Source organism: Pempheris klunzingeri, chromosome 21 (genome assembly GCF_042242105.1).
Source record: "Pempheris klunzingeri isolate RE-2024b chromosome 21, fPemKlu1.hap1, whole genome shotgun sequence".
Taxonomy (NCBI): domain Eukaryota; kingdom Metazoa; phylum Chordata; class Actinopteri; order Acropomatiformes; family Pempheridae; genus Pempheris; species Pempheris klunzingeri.
Genome location: NC_092032.1, coordinates 18212435 through 18231007, shown reverse-complemented (window position 1 = coordinate 18231007; position 18573 = coordinate 18212435). Strand labels below are relative to the sequence as shown.

At 40.6% G+C, this 18573-nt stretch overlaps 1 protein-coding gene across 1 annotated transcript in view; it reads left to right on the top strand.

The window, feature by feature from the left end:
- Positions 1-18573, top strand: part of LOC139220784 (cadherin-12-like) — a 57126-nt gene that overhangs the window by 22760 nt on the left and 15793 nt on the right. The window contains exons 4-6 of the mRNA XM_070852627.1: positions 364-531; positions 3045-3232; positions 16310-16563. Of these exons, the coding sequence (XP_070708728.1) occupies positions 364-531; positions 3045-3232; positions 16310-16563 (610 nt within the window). The remainder of the gene's footprint in view (positions 1-363; positions 532-3044; positions 3233-16309; positions 16564-18573) is intronic.

Here is an 18573-nt window from a genome sequence, read left to right as displayed (position 1 = left end):
CCTAGCTATTAATCTGCAGTACAAATGCTCTCTGATCTCAGGGTCTCAGATCCTCAAGTGAATCATTATATGGCTTCACCAGAGTTCCCTGGTGAATGTCAAGTGTCTCCAGTTTGTGAAATGACCTCTATTTTAGCCTTGGTCCACACAAGCAGCTTCTAACTGTGGACCGGACGGCTTAAGTGGGAATAAACCGTGCATTTTAGAAGTAAATTGTGCAGTTGGAGTCGAACATATTTCAGGGGATTTTATGCTTACCGCTTTTTCCCCTTTGTCTTTTTTAAACCTGCTGTCTCTATCTCTCTCTTCTGTTTCTCACTCCACTATTATCTATATTTCTCATCAATCTTTGCTGCACACCAGGGGTTATAAAGACAGCCTTGCCCAATATGGACCGAGAGGTGAAGGAACAGTACCAGGTATTAATCCAGGCGAAGGACATGGGGGGCCAACTGGGGGGGCTGGCCGGGACCACCACCGTCAACATCACCCTCAGCGATGTCAACGATAACCCCCCCAGGTTCTCTAAAAGTGAGTGCCCTTTGTAGATAATAGGCATTTGAATATTATAGCTACATAACAACACCAATTTCATCTTTTGTAAAACATAATAATGAAGATGCAGGTTCACACATTTTTAATAACAAAATAAACGCCACGCAATTACAACAGGGCAGGGGGTATTTATCATGTCAACACTTTGTAATTGGTTTTCATTATTTGTCATTATGTTCTGTCGTAAGCAAAGCCCTATTTATTTAGCATGATTGCATCTACATCTACTACTCCTGGCAAATAAACCAGGATGGTGTTATTTCTCTCATAGGGCATCCTTCTATATTTAGATCAGGTTTGAGCATGATGGTGCTGCACCAGGGATTGAGTCTGTGTATTTAAACACTGTATTTTATCCGGTATTTTGTATAAGCTGCTAAACCAGATTAATTTGATTGTACCGTTCACCAGGTCATGTAAAAAGCCAAGCTGGAAAAAATACTCATAACTGTAAACACATTGATCCGTGGAGGCTTCTCTACATATACTAAACATTAATATTAAACTGGGTGCAAAATGTACTGTATTCCAAAGCAGCAAGTGTAGGACAAGAAAGCAAAAAATACTGCTTTGTATTGGTGCCGCCTCTTCAGGTATTTTGCGGCAACACCAAATGGTCTCCTCTGAATGTAAATACAGGCAGTCAGACGGTCAAGCTCCTTTGGCTGCGAGGAAAAGATGATATTTCCATAATGCTGTCACAGCACAGAGGTTTGGGCCAAGTGTGGCAGCTCCTCTGTCCTGTCCCAAATCCTCGCTTTGTCTTCCTCTCTTTTCTGTCTATAGAAGGCTTACAGGTACAAAAAAAAGAAAGAAAAAAATATGTGGTGGCCATTCTGGAGGAGCTCATCAGCTGATTCAGTTTACTTATAATATTGCAGCATGAATTCGTGCCACATCTGTCTTTTTCAGAAAACCCTCCCCAGTTATTATACATTAAGTATTTTTAAACTGTCAATCCCCTAAATGAACCTCTGTGACGGCACCAGATGTGGTTGCAAAATCCTGCAATGTTTATGACTAATGGTGTAAATACCTGCTTGTGGCTTTGATAAATAATCCTAGAAGCATGTTAACACACTGGCAGTGCCATAAAGCAGCTGTTGGTTAACATCTCTCAACGTGAAACTAACTAACAGCTGACAAAAAGAAAAGGTTATGTAAAAAAGTTCTTGACCTATCCTTGAAAGGACATGAACCTTAGAAAGACTTAAGATTCATCCATGTCCTCGAAAGTGCCTGATTATTTATTGAGATGATAGCAGCCAGATTTATCCATATGCCTCAGCTCCAAGAACCACAGTTAAATTGAGGACTAACAAATATGGGGGAGTGCAATAACATATAAACCACAGCAGTACCAGTGTCTCAAGGTGCAGCATGGCCTCAAGTATAGTGTTGATTTTAAACAACATCCAATGCAAAATTATCCAATATCCTAAGCAAAGACGGGTGTTTTGGTTTCACACATTTCAGTACATTTATTTTGGTCCTCCACCACGAAATAATAAATACAGTCTCTGCTGAGCAGCATCCCTTTACACCCGTCTACCACCTGACGTCTGACACTCTGGTTCATTGTAGACATTTATGTTCAAGTTCATCCATCTCCAAGTTTGATGCCACTGAGTGTCAAGTAGAACTGTCCTCAGAAGGAGTTTCTAGGAGACTCAGACTTTCTTTTCTCTTCCGTATTCTCCGAGGAAATATGTTTTTCCAGAATCAGTCTTTTCCAATTCTTTGATGCAGACACGTGTAATGAAATTGGTTCAATAGATGGCAGAGCGGGACTGGCACCTGTGCAACACTATTAGGGCTCATTGAATTCTCTCATTCACATGTCGTAATGAATATCCCCAAAATAAATGTCCTCTACCTTTTCACATAGCATGAGACCTAATTCCATTCCTGACATTTCTGGAGTCTGAGCATCGTCTGTGAGGTGTCTGTGTCAAAACAATAACAAGTCAGGTGCCATCAGCTGCTCGCACTTGATTTGTAATGTAACAGTACAGTTGTCATTCCTCTGGCACTAGCAGATGCTCTGGTTCCAGCTAGCCATCTCAGGGAATGAAGGGAAGAGCAGGAAAATATCCATTTCCACTTTTTGTCAGGTGTAAACGATAATCAGTCAATCCGCTGTTTGTTTGTAGATTTCGTCCAAAGTCTGATTCCTGCCGTTGAGAATATCAAAGCCCCTGAGCTCTTGTGTTTGTTGATTGTGCAGGTTTAGTCAGCCAATTACAAGGAGCTGAGCAGCCTTGATGTCCAAACATGTCAAAACTGAATAATGTCATGCCTATATAGCTACAGGGCTGACTTCAGACAAAGCATATCAGCTCCTTACCTGTGGGTGGTTGAGACATCCCCCGGGTGGGGGAGAGACTGTATAAAGGACAGAGGATGTGAAGAGCTCAGTATTTTCCATCCAATGTCAAGTGATGATAATAAATGAGTCTGAGCCCGGTCTGGTGTTTGTCTGTTTACAGGTTTCTTTCACCTAAGAGTCCCTGAATCATCTGCAGTGGGATCTGCTGTTGGTAGGATCAAAGCCCACGACTTGGACATCGGGAAAAATGCTGAAGTCGAGTACACCATTGTGCCAGGTGATGGAGGCACCATGTTTGACATCACCACCAATGAACACAACCAAGAGGGTATCATCCTCCTCAAAAAGGTAAGGATTCTCAGACACTTAGACAAACTCTCATATAAAAACCAGTGTTTAGTAAAACATTTCCACAGGACTAATTCCATCAGTATCACAATCAGGCCAGACTCACCACTTTGCTGCTCTGAGTTACTATTTTTAACAAGAATACCTGATTCATCCACCTATTAATTCCACTTGTTCCACTTTCCCATTTTCCTGATTGATGTTAAAGGATAACTGTGGCATTTTTAAACCAGGGTCCTATTCTTACAAAATGACTGGTATGTGTAATTTTTGGAATTGGTCCAGTCGATGGTCTCAGCTGGCAGTTGTGAACAAGCTAATATGGCTGTAATGTAATGTTTTGAGGCAACTTTGCCCTTTAAAGAACGTCCACTAAAGGGGCTTTTTTGGCCGATGACAGGCTCAGATTGTTATTAAGTGTCTGACAATGTTATAGAAAAGAACTCTAAGGAAAAATAGACCGGTAAGATCCTTTTTGTTTATCAAGCAACAGCTGCTCCGTTCAATGCTACCAGACTCCTTTGGATCTAAACAAAGAACAATAGTCACACAATGACACAAAAAACTAAGGCAGTACGAGACCAAAATTGCTTTTTTGCAATGGAATCAAGTGAATTTGAACCAAAACCAAAAAGCTCTTACAGGTGTATCTCTGAAGGTATCCTTTCAGTTATGTTTTACAATCAATTGTCTTTACAATCTACTTGATCATTTCTTAAACATTGGCCCAGGTTTAAAATTATCAGGGTTCAGTGAAAATTTACAGTTCATGTAGATTTTTCACGGTTAAGGCTGGAATATTTTATCGTTGTACTGACGGAATTAGTTTGTGGAAAGAGACGTTATCAAACCAGCAGTAAACGTGGAGGAGGTTATGAATAATGATCATTTTCTGGGAAGCAGGTGGAATTGGGAATAAAAACAATTTACGCTAGGTTTTTATTTTTCAACTTCATGTTTGTAAAACACTATGTATGCCAGTGGAAGTGCACATAGTCATGGGAACATATTTTGAATAATGGGTGTTTTTTTATTACCAAAACACAACCGCTACACTGCAAAACCAAACAATATGACAGTATGAACAACACAGCATAGAGTCATCACTCAGGAAGGTGCTACACTTCTAAAGTGCTGGTATTGGTTGGATATTGCATTTGAACTTCAATAATTCTTTCATGAGAGGCTGTCGAAGCCCTGTCCAAACCTTCCTGTCACAACAGATCAACGCAGAAGAAATACTATGGGAACCATTAGGAAAACTTGCTCTGCCCACAAAAATTCAAACAAATGGAAGGATATCACAGGTGACAGGGAACGGGAGAGACGTGGTATAACTCAAAAGAGAGACAAAATCTTGCAACTATACATATATGCAGTACATATTTGTATTCTACCTCAGCCACCTGGAGGTGAAGGTGTTGCAGTATATTGCACTATATTGTACTTAAACAACAGAAACAACCACAATCACTAACATCGTAGGACAAAACATTGGCAGAAATAACTTTAAAAAATAGATATTGAATAAATAAAATAAGATATTGAATAAGACATATAAGATAAATGATAATGAGTGTGCAGGTAGTACCTCATTTTAGCACATAAAGCCGTAGCAGCAGGACTCTTGGCAGCGCCGTACCTGTGATCTTTCAGTTGTGTGATGTTGGTCTCTAACCGTTCATCTCCTTGCTGTCCACGGCTAAAAGCACAGCTCTCTCTGAGCTCCCATGCTATATAAAGCATTCGCTCAGCATGTCAGGGCTCATTAACTATGCCATATGTTCTTTTTGCTAAATGGATTAATACATCCTCTGCATGGTGACCCACAGCAAAAGGTCCTGATCCTTGGTTGCACTTACTTTGAACCACTGAGCAAAAGTATCTCAACTTTTTCCACTTATAGTATTTATAGGGCCGTGATATCACTCCACGAAACGACAAATGGCACACAAGCACCAGTGATATTAGAGAAATTTATTACTCCTAGGATAAACCCTTTGAGATTTACCATCTCATTTTCAAAGGGGACCCGCAACTGCCAGAGGTGAAAGAAAAAGGACATTACAGCCACAGACTAAAATTAGACAGAGAAATAGAGTGATATAGCCAGTGCAATGAGTACTAATCCACTAAATAGCTCGGCTATAATAAGACTTATTATGCAATCAATTATTAACTTTAGCCTATATATAAAAAAATTAAAAAGCTCTGTTCCAAGATTCAGCTCATTCATACTTTAAAAGATATCATGACCTTACGTCCTTAAAAATCTTAGGAGTAAAATATGAAATGCTGGATCTTTCATTTCGTTTAATTTCATTTCAAATATTCCATAGTGCAGTTTTCTCCAAACAATACCATTAATAACCATATCAATTTTAAACCTGGATAATAGGACATGTAGTAAAAGAGTGAGAGCTTCTTTTCCATCAGTGAATCCCTCCATCCAGTTTAACGTCAGCTTGCTTAATGTATTCATGTTGGTTAGTTTTATTAAGTGAAAAATCTCCCCATTAAAAGTCTCCCCTCATTTGTGTACCATCCCGGCTCTGTTTTAACACTCTCCTTAGGGTCTGCCTCGTTAAAGATTTGAAGATCCATCATGTCCAAACACATTAGATAGAGAGAATACCATCCTTCTACCCACAGGCTTGGCTGTAGAGAGCAGGAGCACGGTATTATTTCTCTTTGGACACTGAAAGCATTCAGCTCAGTGACAGTGGGTGGCTAATATACATTTGTGGGTGCTGCATGAGCAGAGAATGAAAGAGTGTCAGTGTGGTCCCATTAATGATTCTTGAACTCTTAAAAGGGACACCTACTTTAAATAAAATAATCTGTATTAATGAAATCCTCATTAGACTGACGGCTCACATTTGGCCACATCAAGAAGAATTTAAACGCTCTGCACAAAGGAATCTGGGCTCACAGATGTTGGTTTGTTTCCCTGCTACAGCACCAAGCGCTGCAGGCTAGCCAGGTTGGTAAACAGGACCGCAGTTTTCAACAGTTTACTAACTGTTACCTCTCACTGTCATTTGGAGCCACAACTGAATAACAGAGCTGCTCATGCTACACTGCCAGCGTGTTATTAAAATACATCACGTCAGCATCACGAACAGCTGGCAAATGTTTCGCTCAGTGTCTCTCAATGTGCCATATAAGAGTCGAGAAGCACATTATATGAATGTGGCAAAGTTAGCAGGTCTCGCCCACACACCAAGCTACGCAGGTGCACAGATATGCAGTTTCTTGTGTACTCTTACATACACGCAGCCATGTGCAACAAGAAGCTTTCAACCTGCTTTGTTGTTACGTGCACAGTCTTACTTGCTCACATAAGCCCTTGCACATTGATTCCTTCATACTATGTGCTGCAATTCCATTTGGCAGGATTCAGTAGCCCCCTGTGGTGAGTTTAAACGCCATTTGTTGTTGGTGCTATTGAAGTTCAATAGAAAAAAACGGAAAGCATTGCAGAGCAATGCCGAGGTTGCATAATCGCTGTAAAAATATAACAGCTGCAAAATAGAAAAACCGAGAAAATTTGAAATGTAGGAAAATCTTTTGTGAGCAACACGCTGATGCATAGATGAGACGGATTCCTTTTCTGGAATGAGTTCTCCTCTCATTTCAAAAATGCTGTTTGAAGTTTAGGTATTTATTGGCTCCTTTTATTTTGAAAACACGTACAAATATAAGAAGAGACAACAGATAAGTTACAACTTTACTAACCACTTATTCTGCTTTACTATCCTGTCAGCAATAGTTTTCTAAGAGCAACCACAATTATTTACCACAAATGCATTTCTAAATTTGTCGCGTCACACCGCTGGGGCTCTCTGTTGCTGTCTGTGTTACAACACAACATGACATGACATGACACGTCCTGTGACATCACTACACGAGCTGAAATGAAATCGTCATTTTAGTCACAGTATGAACGGCATCACTGTTATCTACCACCAAACCTCAAACTTTCCTGATCAAAACAAACTCTTCCTCCAAAACTTTGTATCTTTAAAAATTCACTTCTGGGAGATTAAGAAAGTGGGCTTCTCATTAAATCCAGGCTTATCCATGCAAATTCGCCCCAACAAAATACTTTTAAAGAGTGGTAAAATATATCTGTTTTAATCACTTGTCGTCTCATTTCAGGGATACAGCACATATTTCATCTGATTGCAAAAGTAATAGAAAAAAATGTGCAGCCGATTCACATTTCTGTTTTTGTGCCTTTCAGGGTATTTCTGATGTAAGTGTCTAAAATGTTCTTTGGGGGAATGCAAATCTGCATTTGTTTTTCTGATGTATCAGACTGAGGTGTTCGTTAACTGGTACATTTTTAGTACATGCCCCAGCACACAAGCACACAAAGGTGTGCGATCCTTTGATCCCCGAAATATGCAGCCGAGTGAGTAATTGATTCCCTGCTCAGTGTAAGTGCTCCCTCAGTGTGCTCTGTGCATGTGTATGAACATATGCGAACCTCTATATGCACGCATGCAGAACATGATTTACACCCATATACTGTATGTACTGAATGTATGAGTTGTGGTAACAGTCGTGGCCATAGATCATTGTATCGTGACCTTCTCATTGACAGTAATGGAATAACAGAATGAGACAGGAAGCAATTATGATGTAAATGAAGACAGTTATTTGTTTACATCATGTATACCCTCGATGGATGTGGGGATGCATCTAACCTCCTATTGTTTTACTTGCAGTGTTTGATATGCTGCCATATCACAATGAGGCAGTGTGATGTATTCCCTACAGTGGTCGGCTGCTGCACAAAGGCATTGTTGATGGGGGACATTCTAAGTCCCTTTAACTGACCAAGCCCCCCCCCCACAGTGTAATTTACCGAACAAAATGTGGCTCTACCCGTGTGGGATTATGATATTAGCAGAACATGTGAGACAGAGAGGTAAACCGAATGAGCTGTGCTTTGGAAAGGTGTGGGGAGAAGGTAGCCTGAGATGAAGCCTTTATGAGCTGCTCACTGTGTTCCCAGAATACTGACCCGCCCACATTGTCTTATTTCAGATTGGTAGAAATCCCCAGAGACAGGTGTGCAAATGTGTGCAGACAATCCCTCTCTCTACGCCTCTCCCTCGCTCTCTCACTCTTGCGTTCTTTCTCCTTCTCTCTCTTGACTTCCCTCCCTTGCACCAACTTTGAAAAAACACGGCACAACAGAGACGAGAGCCACATTGTACACGAAGCAGAGTTTGGCAGACCCCAAATTAGAGACTCAGAAAGGTTGGTTATGATAAGAGGATCAGGCTGAGTAATGGGTTCAAAGGATGATCATCTGTTTCCCAGTCTGCCGATACAGGGGGAGAGGAAAAAAGAGGCACAGAGACATGGAGAGGCACATCCCATCTGCAAAACATAGGATTATGGGAGACAATAGCTGGATTCCGATGAATTCCCAGGGAAATGCACAGACAAATGTGTGCACACAGAGTGACATACTGTACATGAAAAAGCATATGGAAGGACAAATACAGTACATGAGTATATGAATACATACAGTATGTGGAGAGCAATAGTACACCCATTGAGACCGCTGGCATGATGACCTTGGGTTGTGTTGGTGAAATCATCCTTAGTCAGATTAAATGTTATTCGAACATTTGCATGTTTATTTAACTCCTCCTGGGAGAAGGAAAGATGGCAGATATGCGTAATTGAAATTTTTCGTTCTAAGCCTAGAGGAATGGTATTGTTTAATGACAGCATGTGTGGCATAATATTTGCTGGCTCACATTCAGGGAATCCATTTTAATACAGGACTATCTCCTCACTGTACAAACTGAATGCCCCCAGTGGCCACAGAGCATTTGCTGCAGGCCTCAGGCACTGCCTCCAAATCCATTGCCCCAGAGTGTCAGAGGGGTTCAGCAAACATTGTAGAGAAGTGCAGGTGACTTGCGTACTGTGAACACCTGCATGCACACCCCAGTGACTGCTATAATCTGGTATTTGGGGGTAAAATATCCAGTTAAGTATGATTGAGGAAAATAATTAGAAAATATATAAATATAAATATTAAAGATTCTGCATTCTAAGTGAAAACCACTTGGATATTGCTTGGTTCTTTGGGATCCAGGTAAGGTGCTATGGGCTTATTGTTACTGTATTGTTAGGTGTTGTGTTGCTAAGATGTTACAGTTGATTACTTGTGTGATCCATTAATAGCAGGGTCAGTGGTTCCACCCCACTGTTATTCCTGTCCACGTCCTTGAGCAATGCTCTGAACCCCAGTTGCTCCAAATTGCCAGACATGAGGAACAAGAGGCACATACTAAAGTGCTTTGTCCAACTAAGGTAGAAAACTGAAAAAAACAAAACAAAAGCAGAACTGTTTGATTGCTAGAGTGCTTATTGGTTGGTTGTTAAGGTGTTATAAGACGTCTGTGAATTCAGATAGTAAATTGTATGCACTGTGTAGTGCCCTAAAAAGTTGAATGTCATGTACACTTCTTTTTTTTAACAGTGTGATTATGCATTGTGTCACTTTTTTATAGATGTAAAACATAACAGCAGTTGTTAGTGATGATGCAAAGCTCTGTTTAGTACTCACTACAAAGTAAATGACAGAGGGGCTCTTACACAGGGAATAGTGGATGGGTGAACAATGTTTCAGCACCACGGACAGCGACACAGAGGGACTGATTGGAGGGTAAGCTGGATAACTGACTCTGGTCCTAGCACACTGACTCCCAACCAGCTTGATGTTTTGAGGTTTTATGCAATTGATTATACGTCTGCAAACTGATTTATTCAACATTCAAGTGATTACTGTTATGTGTTGTATGACATTTAAGAAAAATGCTTGTCGCCGTCAGGATGTGCATACAAAACAAACGCCACTCACTGCCTGCATTGCCTCAGCTCGAATGTAGCCCTAGTTGGACTTCCCTAACGTTAGAGCCATTGGCAGTATTGAGGCAAGAAGCCCTTTTCATCCTTCCTGCCATCAATTAAGCACTTTCACTAGAGCCAGACAGTGACTGCAGTCTAATTTCTCCATCAGAAATGTCATTACCGGGCTGTTTGAACAGTATATCATTTCAGAGAATGGGAGCTGTTCCTTCCTCTCACTCTTGATGAGATACTATCAGGCAGTAAAAAAAAAGGAATGGTCAAATGACAAAGTAATGAACAAACTGCTAACTTGACTGAAGGCCAGAAAACAGTGGACGTTAGTTACTAATACCTAAGAACACAAGTGGCTGTGCTTCAATATAGCCTGCAGTTTATATATTTAAAAATAGAAAATGTCCTGACCTTGTAAATGTGTGTGAAACATATATGTGACACTATACTGCAGAGGAGAAATTGCAGTAGATTATAGCTTAAAACTGTTAGCATTGTATCTTAGTGCTCATACAGTGGCATGATACCAACTGAGCCTTGTACACAGACAGGAGTTGAAACTAATCTATTGATTATAGTGCTGAATGTTCCAGTGGGAGGGGAAATGAGTTATTTTTAAGCCCTGGTGTGAAAGGAGTTGAAACAAGGAGGACAGAAGGAAACAATACCTCAGAACAACAGGAGATCCAGGTGCCCATCAGGGAGGAATAACACCTCACCAAGCAACCAAGCAGGGAGCAATGTGTGTGTGCATGTCTTTGTGTATGTCTGGTTATGCACGTGCAGTGTGTGAGTGAACGAGTACAAAGAGAGAAAAAGGAGAGAGAGAGTGACAAAGAGGAGGCTGAGGTGGTGCTTGGAGTCGATGAAGTGCTTTCTCTCTGGTGGCCTGGGGAGGCGTGGGTGTAATAGATTAAACTAGTGTCTCGGGGCTCATCCCATGGCTAACCCTGCCCTATTAAGAGTGGCAGTGCAAGTCTTTCACAGTCACTCCACTGCACTGCAGTGTGGACAGGGCTGTTGGCAAGGCTCTCAGATAGCACTCTGCTGTTGTGAGCACTGGGGGGATGGAGATGCTTCAAGGCAGCCAAGGACACAAACTGATGTGACTGATGGCAGCACAATAAAGTGAGCATCTCCTCTCCACAGTGTTAGGACCCCCCGGTATTCAGGGGGACATCAAATGGCTCTCTGAGGCATGTAGGCTTTTCTCTACTGATGATAAGCTCATTGTGCTCTGTGGTCAGTTGACTGCTTATGGCGCAGTGGTGTCTAGAGGTCTTTAGCATTCTTCTGCATGGCAGAATTTTGCTGAAATGTCAGTCAATGACTGCAGTGACCTTATAAAGAAGTCACTCATTCACAACAGAGATATCAGGCCAGACTCAAACCACTGAGTCATAATTGCTTATCTTAGAATCTCAGTGGAATTTTCCACCCTGAAGTGGCTTTGCATCCCAGAAATAATGTGCTGAGCTTGTTGGGCATTGTTAGAACTATTAGAGCTTACTGTAACCCAACAGGCAAATCTTTAGTGGATGGACGCTGTCATGCAGGATCAGGAGGTTCTGGCCTCATGAGAATTAAGCATCCAGACATGGCCTAATGTTGATGTTTGGAGAAATACGGTAGCTTACACGGCTGCAATTAGAAAATATGTGATATTCTAGGCATGTTTGGCTTAGCTTTGATTTACTCTATGAGGATAAATCATGCGAGGGGGTGTTAATGATTCATAAGTGGTATTGTAAATATATAATACTGTGGTTAAATGGATTTGAGACTGCTCTGCGTATCACAGATTAAACAACATTTGCAGTATTTTTCACCCTTTTTAATCCACAGACTTTTCAGGTAATACCGTGTTCAGCACAAACAAATGACATCAGCCTGCTAATGACTTGCTAGATTCACCCATGTGTGTTGGCAGAAGACTGTCCCCCGTATTACTGGATGAGCGTAGCTGAGCTTTGAGAAGGGTATTGAACTGCTATTGTGATACTGAACTGAACACAAATCTGAGAACCTATTCAATATGCATATCATCCTGCTTCTCCCATCCCCAAAATAACCAGCAAGCTCAAAAAAACAGCTGCAACTAACACTTTACACGGCGCAGGGAGCAAGCTGTGGGGGAGGGACCAGAAAGAGACCCAAGTATCAAGTGAGAAACAGATTCCAGTTTATGGATTTGCTCTTATCATATCTCAGTATAAATTATCACCAAGCACATGCATTGTTGAGCATTCACACATGTGAAAGTGATGATGCAAGGACCTTTTAATGTGTGTGAAGTGTAATGCTGTACCTGTGTGAATGTGATGCCTTGATTAGTCCCCTGTTCTAAATTAACAAATTCCCTTGGAACATAACATGTTCAATTGGCAAGAAAAAAAAAAAGTTCCTTCATTCAGTATCACTGCCGGTGCAATGAAGGTGCACATTTACATATCAAAGGGCGCAGCACCATGTCTAGAATTTCAAGTGTGTTCTGTTGTGATGTTGAAGAGCAGCAGCACTGACATGAGAGGAACTCAGTCTGTCCTTACAAATTCCTACGTTGATACACTTCCTTGTTGTGTCCGCAGTAACCCATAAAAGGTGCATAACAAGCGCTGCTATAATGAGACACTTCAAATGTGTAATTGACCATGCATAGGTATGTACAACTTGTTTAATGATAATATATGTGTGGATATGGGTAATACTCATACAGCACTGGTTCTGAGCACAGAAGTAGGTCATCTTCAAGGAAGGGGAAAGACGCAAAATGATACAAGCAGTCAGAGAATGAATGGACTTTTTTTTCTTCCTGGGAAATTTCCCCTATGGCCTCCAGATCTGATTTGATTCTCCCCAAGTCAAGCGTTGACACATTAGCACGTCTTCTCATTAACTCAGAGTTTCTCATTACCCCCTCCTGGCCCCATTTTATTCCTATTTAACAACAGATATCCCAGACCTACTTGGACCATTGTGCGTCTCAGAAACATTAAAAAGACAGAGAAGCTCTCAGCATTACTGTTTTTGCGCCCAGACCAGAATATGTAAATTAATCTGTGGGATTTGCTTGACAGTTAATCATATGGCTGCCCATGCATTGTTCCATTGGTGTCAGAAAGGCTTCTCACTTCTCCATCTGCTGAGGAAATGAGCTGTACGTGTTCCTCTGATGCCGTATGTTTTCTTTACTGCTACATAATGAGTACTTTTACAAGAAAAACCTTTCAATCCAGATGAAATATTATAAATTAGTGTGCACGAGAGTGGATACATATGTCAAATTAATTAACTTTCAAAAGTTAAATTAATGTACAAAATCACTTGACATTTGGGATCCGAAGATCCCAAAATGTGTGACATCATTCAGTGCAGACGCTTTTCAGGTTATAAAATGCACACTGAACACTTTGGCAAATAATATTTGATAATGTTATTAACTTATTAGCTAGCTAATCATAGAATCTGGTCAAACTAAGAATTACTCACAAACTTTGTCAGAGTGAGGGTATCTGATTTCTACAGTAGTGACAGCATCTCATAAAGGTTATTCATTTCTTGCAGTTGCACATTAATATCAAGATTAATGAGAGAGAACAGTAACTATAGAAGCAGAGAAGTTGAGAAAAAGGGCTTAAAGTTTGTAGGCTGGTGGGCAAACTCTTAAGGCTCTGAAGCCAGAAATCACTGTTGTAGGAACTCTGCGTTGAAAATACAGTCATTAGTTCTCGTCCATAAGTACTATGTTTAAGAAAATAAACCTTATTTTGGTTATTTTCAGTCGAGGGTTCATTGGTATCAGAGGTATCTATGTTCTGCTAGCTCTGTAAGCTAGTAACCATTAGCTAGCAGGAGTTTGTGATGAATTGAGGATATTGATTGCACTTAGGATAAGAGACTTCTTAAATAGATTTTTAGTTGCTAGAGGGACTCTATAGCGCCTCCTGGTGCTCAAAAGCTCAAATAATATTTCTCATGCTCAAATGTTTTAAATTTAGAAATTATTCACAAAGTAATTTGTCAAATGGAGCTCTGGGATGCCAGCTGTGCTCGCGAGGAGATTTGTGTCAAAGTCAGTGTGTGGAAAGAGCATTTCCCCATCACACTCCACAAGTGTCTGTTTTCAGCTAGCCGAGGATTACATGAAAATTAGACAGATATAAAGGGTGAATGTTTGGGCCTCTATCCTAATTGTGGTGATGCAGCATGTTGAGATAGAAAGCGCCGCTTCTCTGCGTCCCCTGTGAGACTCTGGCTAATGAGGCCTGGTGTACACCTCCTGCTGTCCACCTCTCCAGCATCGCCTTCCCTCCTCCTCCACCTGTGTGTGTATTTCAGCTGAGCTATGCATGGCTCTCTACATGTGGTGGTTCAAACAAAGTATGATATGCTGTGCAAGATGGCCTTTTATTACATATTGTTTTCCTTGTATGCTGTTCACTTTTGCTGTTTTAATACTGGTCTTGAATCACATAAACTCTTAATGTTTTGGTTACACTATTGCTGCATTGATTGCTTCTTCTATTACTCACTCTACAAGAAGCAATGTACATTGAGTTCCTTTTGTTGCCGATTTTCAGCAATTTGCAGGAACCAGCAGGAAGCTCAGTAAACTGAAATAATGACTGCTGTAAATTCTCGGCTACTTTGTAGATGTAACTTGTCGGTAACTCTTTTAGTCTGATTGTAGGGATCAACATTTGAATGACACCTGCAGTGAATTCTTTTTTTCTTTTTTTTTAGTACGGGACTGTTGCTTCTGGGAGCTTGGTCTTCTCTGAGTGTTGTCACTTCTTGAAAGAGATTGAAAGGGACAGAGTGTATTTCCTGTTGAAGGATCTTATAGCTGTGCCTAGCCAGTTGCATCTGGCACACTGTAATCAAACCAATCATGGTGGTTGATGGTCAATGATTGCTTTCAGATTGGCTTGCCTTCACATAGCTCTCTCTTTTTTTTTTTTTTTCTTTTTACGGACACCTGCTGCAGCAGCAAGACTGTGAAACCATGGAGATGGAGGAGAGACAGAGGGCTTGAGAAGCATCTGCTTTCACTGTGAAATCATGATTGCGCAGCCTCTGGTCATTTCTAGTCGCTGGACCCTAATTAGATCGCTAATTCATGTGCATTTAATTTGGACAGATCATGTTCATCTTGCACCTCAAAAAAAAGTTTTTTTTTTCTATATCCTCCAGTGCAGCTTGTCTCTCACATTCGCTGTCTCTTTATATAAGGAAATGTAGCTGTGCTCTTACCAGCTGTTTTCACTTGGTGTCTTTTGGAGCAACATGCCAGGGAGGCCCAAGTCCTGGGGCAGGAAGATAGCATTGCTGCCACAGCGGTTACATGTTAGTCAATTTGAAATACACAGAAAAGAATGTCTCTTATGTGACTCCAGGCCAGTAGAGCGTGAACGAATGCAAGCTCACCAAGTATGGTTGGTCACACATGAGAGGGCAGGAGACAGGCAGATGTATGAACATGGGTGTCAGTGCTGTCAGATGTTTACACCTCAGCTGCGAGGATGCAGATTCCTCCTCTCTCTTTTGACTAATTGACCCTGAGCTGATATGTCAGAGGCTTGAGGAGGTAGAACATGTGAACCCCCCCCCCCCAGCTGTTGGAGAACTCTTGTAAAGGGATGTAGTTCTGCTGAACCAAGTAAATGCTACTTGACTTTCTCACACTGAGGGTGTGAAACATTAACCCGGTCAGGACCTCCTGTGTGTCTCTTGTGAAATAAGCACCTTTCTGCTATTGACTGCTGTTTTAAACTGTCATTCAAACAACAAACCCATATGAAACCATCACTTGTGACACCACACATGAGAATAAAGATATGTGAATGAGTTTTGACTGACAACATAAACAGTGGAAGTCACTCAGATACTGAAATGTGTTGGATATGAGGAGGCTGATGTTGACATCTGATGGCAATTACTCATCCACAAAAAGGCTAGAATAACACAAATGAACTGAAGGCAAACTTGCTGTCAACACTGATACTCATATTCAGCTACAGTACTTTGATTCTTCAAGTGCTCTTAACTCATACAGGATGAACATGATGGAGAAGTTAAATTACCGCAGGACTTACACGTTCTTGACTTTCACAAGGTTATGATTCGAAAATGAACCATAGCTGTAAAAGTAACTTTAACTGTTCTCTCTTCTGTTTTTTGTAGCCCCTGGACTATGAAAGCAAGAAGGCATACACCTTCAAGGTAGATGCGTCCAATGCTCATCTGGATCCACGATTTCAAAGCTTTGGGGCCTTCAAAGACACAGCAACAGTGAAGATTAACGTTTTGGATGTGGATGAGCCCCCGGTGTTCAATAAGCCCTCCTATGTGATGGATGTGTATGAGGACACACCTGCCGGCACCATCATTGGAGCAGTGACGGCACAGGATTTAGACGCCAGCAGCAGTCCAGTCAGGTAAAGTTAAGCTCTTCTGTCTCAAACAATATACACTTTACACATATTCTTGATTAAATCCTGTTGTACTTTGGTGTTACATCGAAATGCCTTTATCAAAGTGATCTAAAAGGCAACAGATTTCATGTGAAAATATCAAATTAAATGCCAGAAACATTTACACTGTGTAAGTACCCACTTTGCTGCATTCGGGCCATAATGCCACATTTGCAAATGTTCAAGGAAATGGAACTTAAATGGACTTAAAGGGGACATCACAATACTTAAAGGGCAAAATGAGATGTATTTGTCAACAATAGAAAATCCAGTTCTTTTGTTTGAAAAGGAAGAAAAAAACAGCAGTTTTTCAGATTCAGGGGATGTTTATGGAGCGAGGAAAGAAAACAGACAGATCTGAGGGTTAATATGATTTAGATATGGACTAATATGACTAATATGTCTTCTGAAGTATTGTGATGGAGAAGACGTCCCCTAACTTAACTGAGAAGGTATATAAACTTTGAATAGTTGAATGTATGTACCGCTGAGAGGGCTCTGTGCTAATCTGGAAATTATTTCCATTTTAAGAATCATTGTGGAAATAATTTCTATATTCTTCAGACTGAATTAATTTCACTCTGGAATAAACTCTTATGGTGAATGAAATAGGCCTGGATCTGAATGCACATCTTCATCTTGAAAGGCTTTACAATTGAACCAAATACCCCTTGTTACTCCCGTGAGAATAAAAGAGAATAAAAGGGAGAAGTACTATGATACTGCAGCCAGTGATTGAAGGTTTTAGAGCTCTAATCCATTCATCAATGCCTCCAGTCTCCATTCATCAATGTCATCATGCCTTTAATCTGGAGAGTATTGTCAGTTTTACTCATCAGCTTGAGGACTAATCAATCTATGTAGAACATTTGACATTGTCATGTAGGACCCGCTGGCATCATCTCTTGGCAGTTCAGGATGTCAGTGATTATGCAACACAGACAATATCATAACTTCATTAGTGGCCCTACATCTGCTTCTACACTTCTACAGTCTTAACATGAGAGTGATACCTGAACTCTCATTTTTAGAGTGCAAGGAATTTTTCTGCCACTTCTTGATCAGTAATGCAACTTTTATTTGTTGTTGCATCGTAGCTGATGGACGCACAGTTGCAGAGCATCTATTTTAATGAGTATTCAGCACAAGTTGTGGCAGAAGCATGCACACATAGGTGATTCTATTTGGCTGAAATCTATTAGGGCTTTTTCAGCTTTCGTGAAATGAGATATTTTGGTGTAGATTTATTTTTGAGATTACATTATTTCATAACTTAAAAGGTAAATGGTGTTGATTTGTATAGCGCCTTTCTAGACATTTCAACTACTCAAAGCGCTTTTACGTCACATCCTCATTCATCCATTCACACATCATTCATTCAGAAGTTGGAGGAGATTATTCTTTCACACACATTAACACACTGAAGCTGCTTCAGGACCAAGTTGGGGCTCAGTGTCTTGCCCAAGGACACTTTGACATGCTGACTCATAATTTCCAATTGAGGGACGACCCACTCTCCCGCTGAGACACAGCTGCTTCAGTAATGGTTATCATAATACAACATAACACTATGGAAATTGTCCGTTTGGGTTTAAGTGCATGTTTCTTTTCTATAACGTCAGTGGCTGTAATTGAAATTGACTAGAGGAAGCCGTCCCAATGCTTTAACTCCACATCCTGAATTAGTCGTACTGCACTAATTAGTTAATGCTAGGACTAACTAATGTTACACCATCCAACAGTCTGACGGTGGATTAGAAAAAGGAAGCTGGTGTTTGGATCACACAAAAAAACATTAACAACATCAAGTAATCATAAATTTAAACTGAACATCACACCTGATCAAAAATCATTTTAAAAAATGAGCAGTAGTGTTGTCTATCTAACTGAATATTGATGTAAACTCCTTTTCTGTGCTGTTTCAATTTATACATTAAAATGAATTCCTTGGGTTTCGATTTCTCTTTGAATATT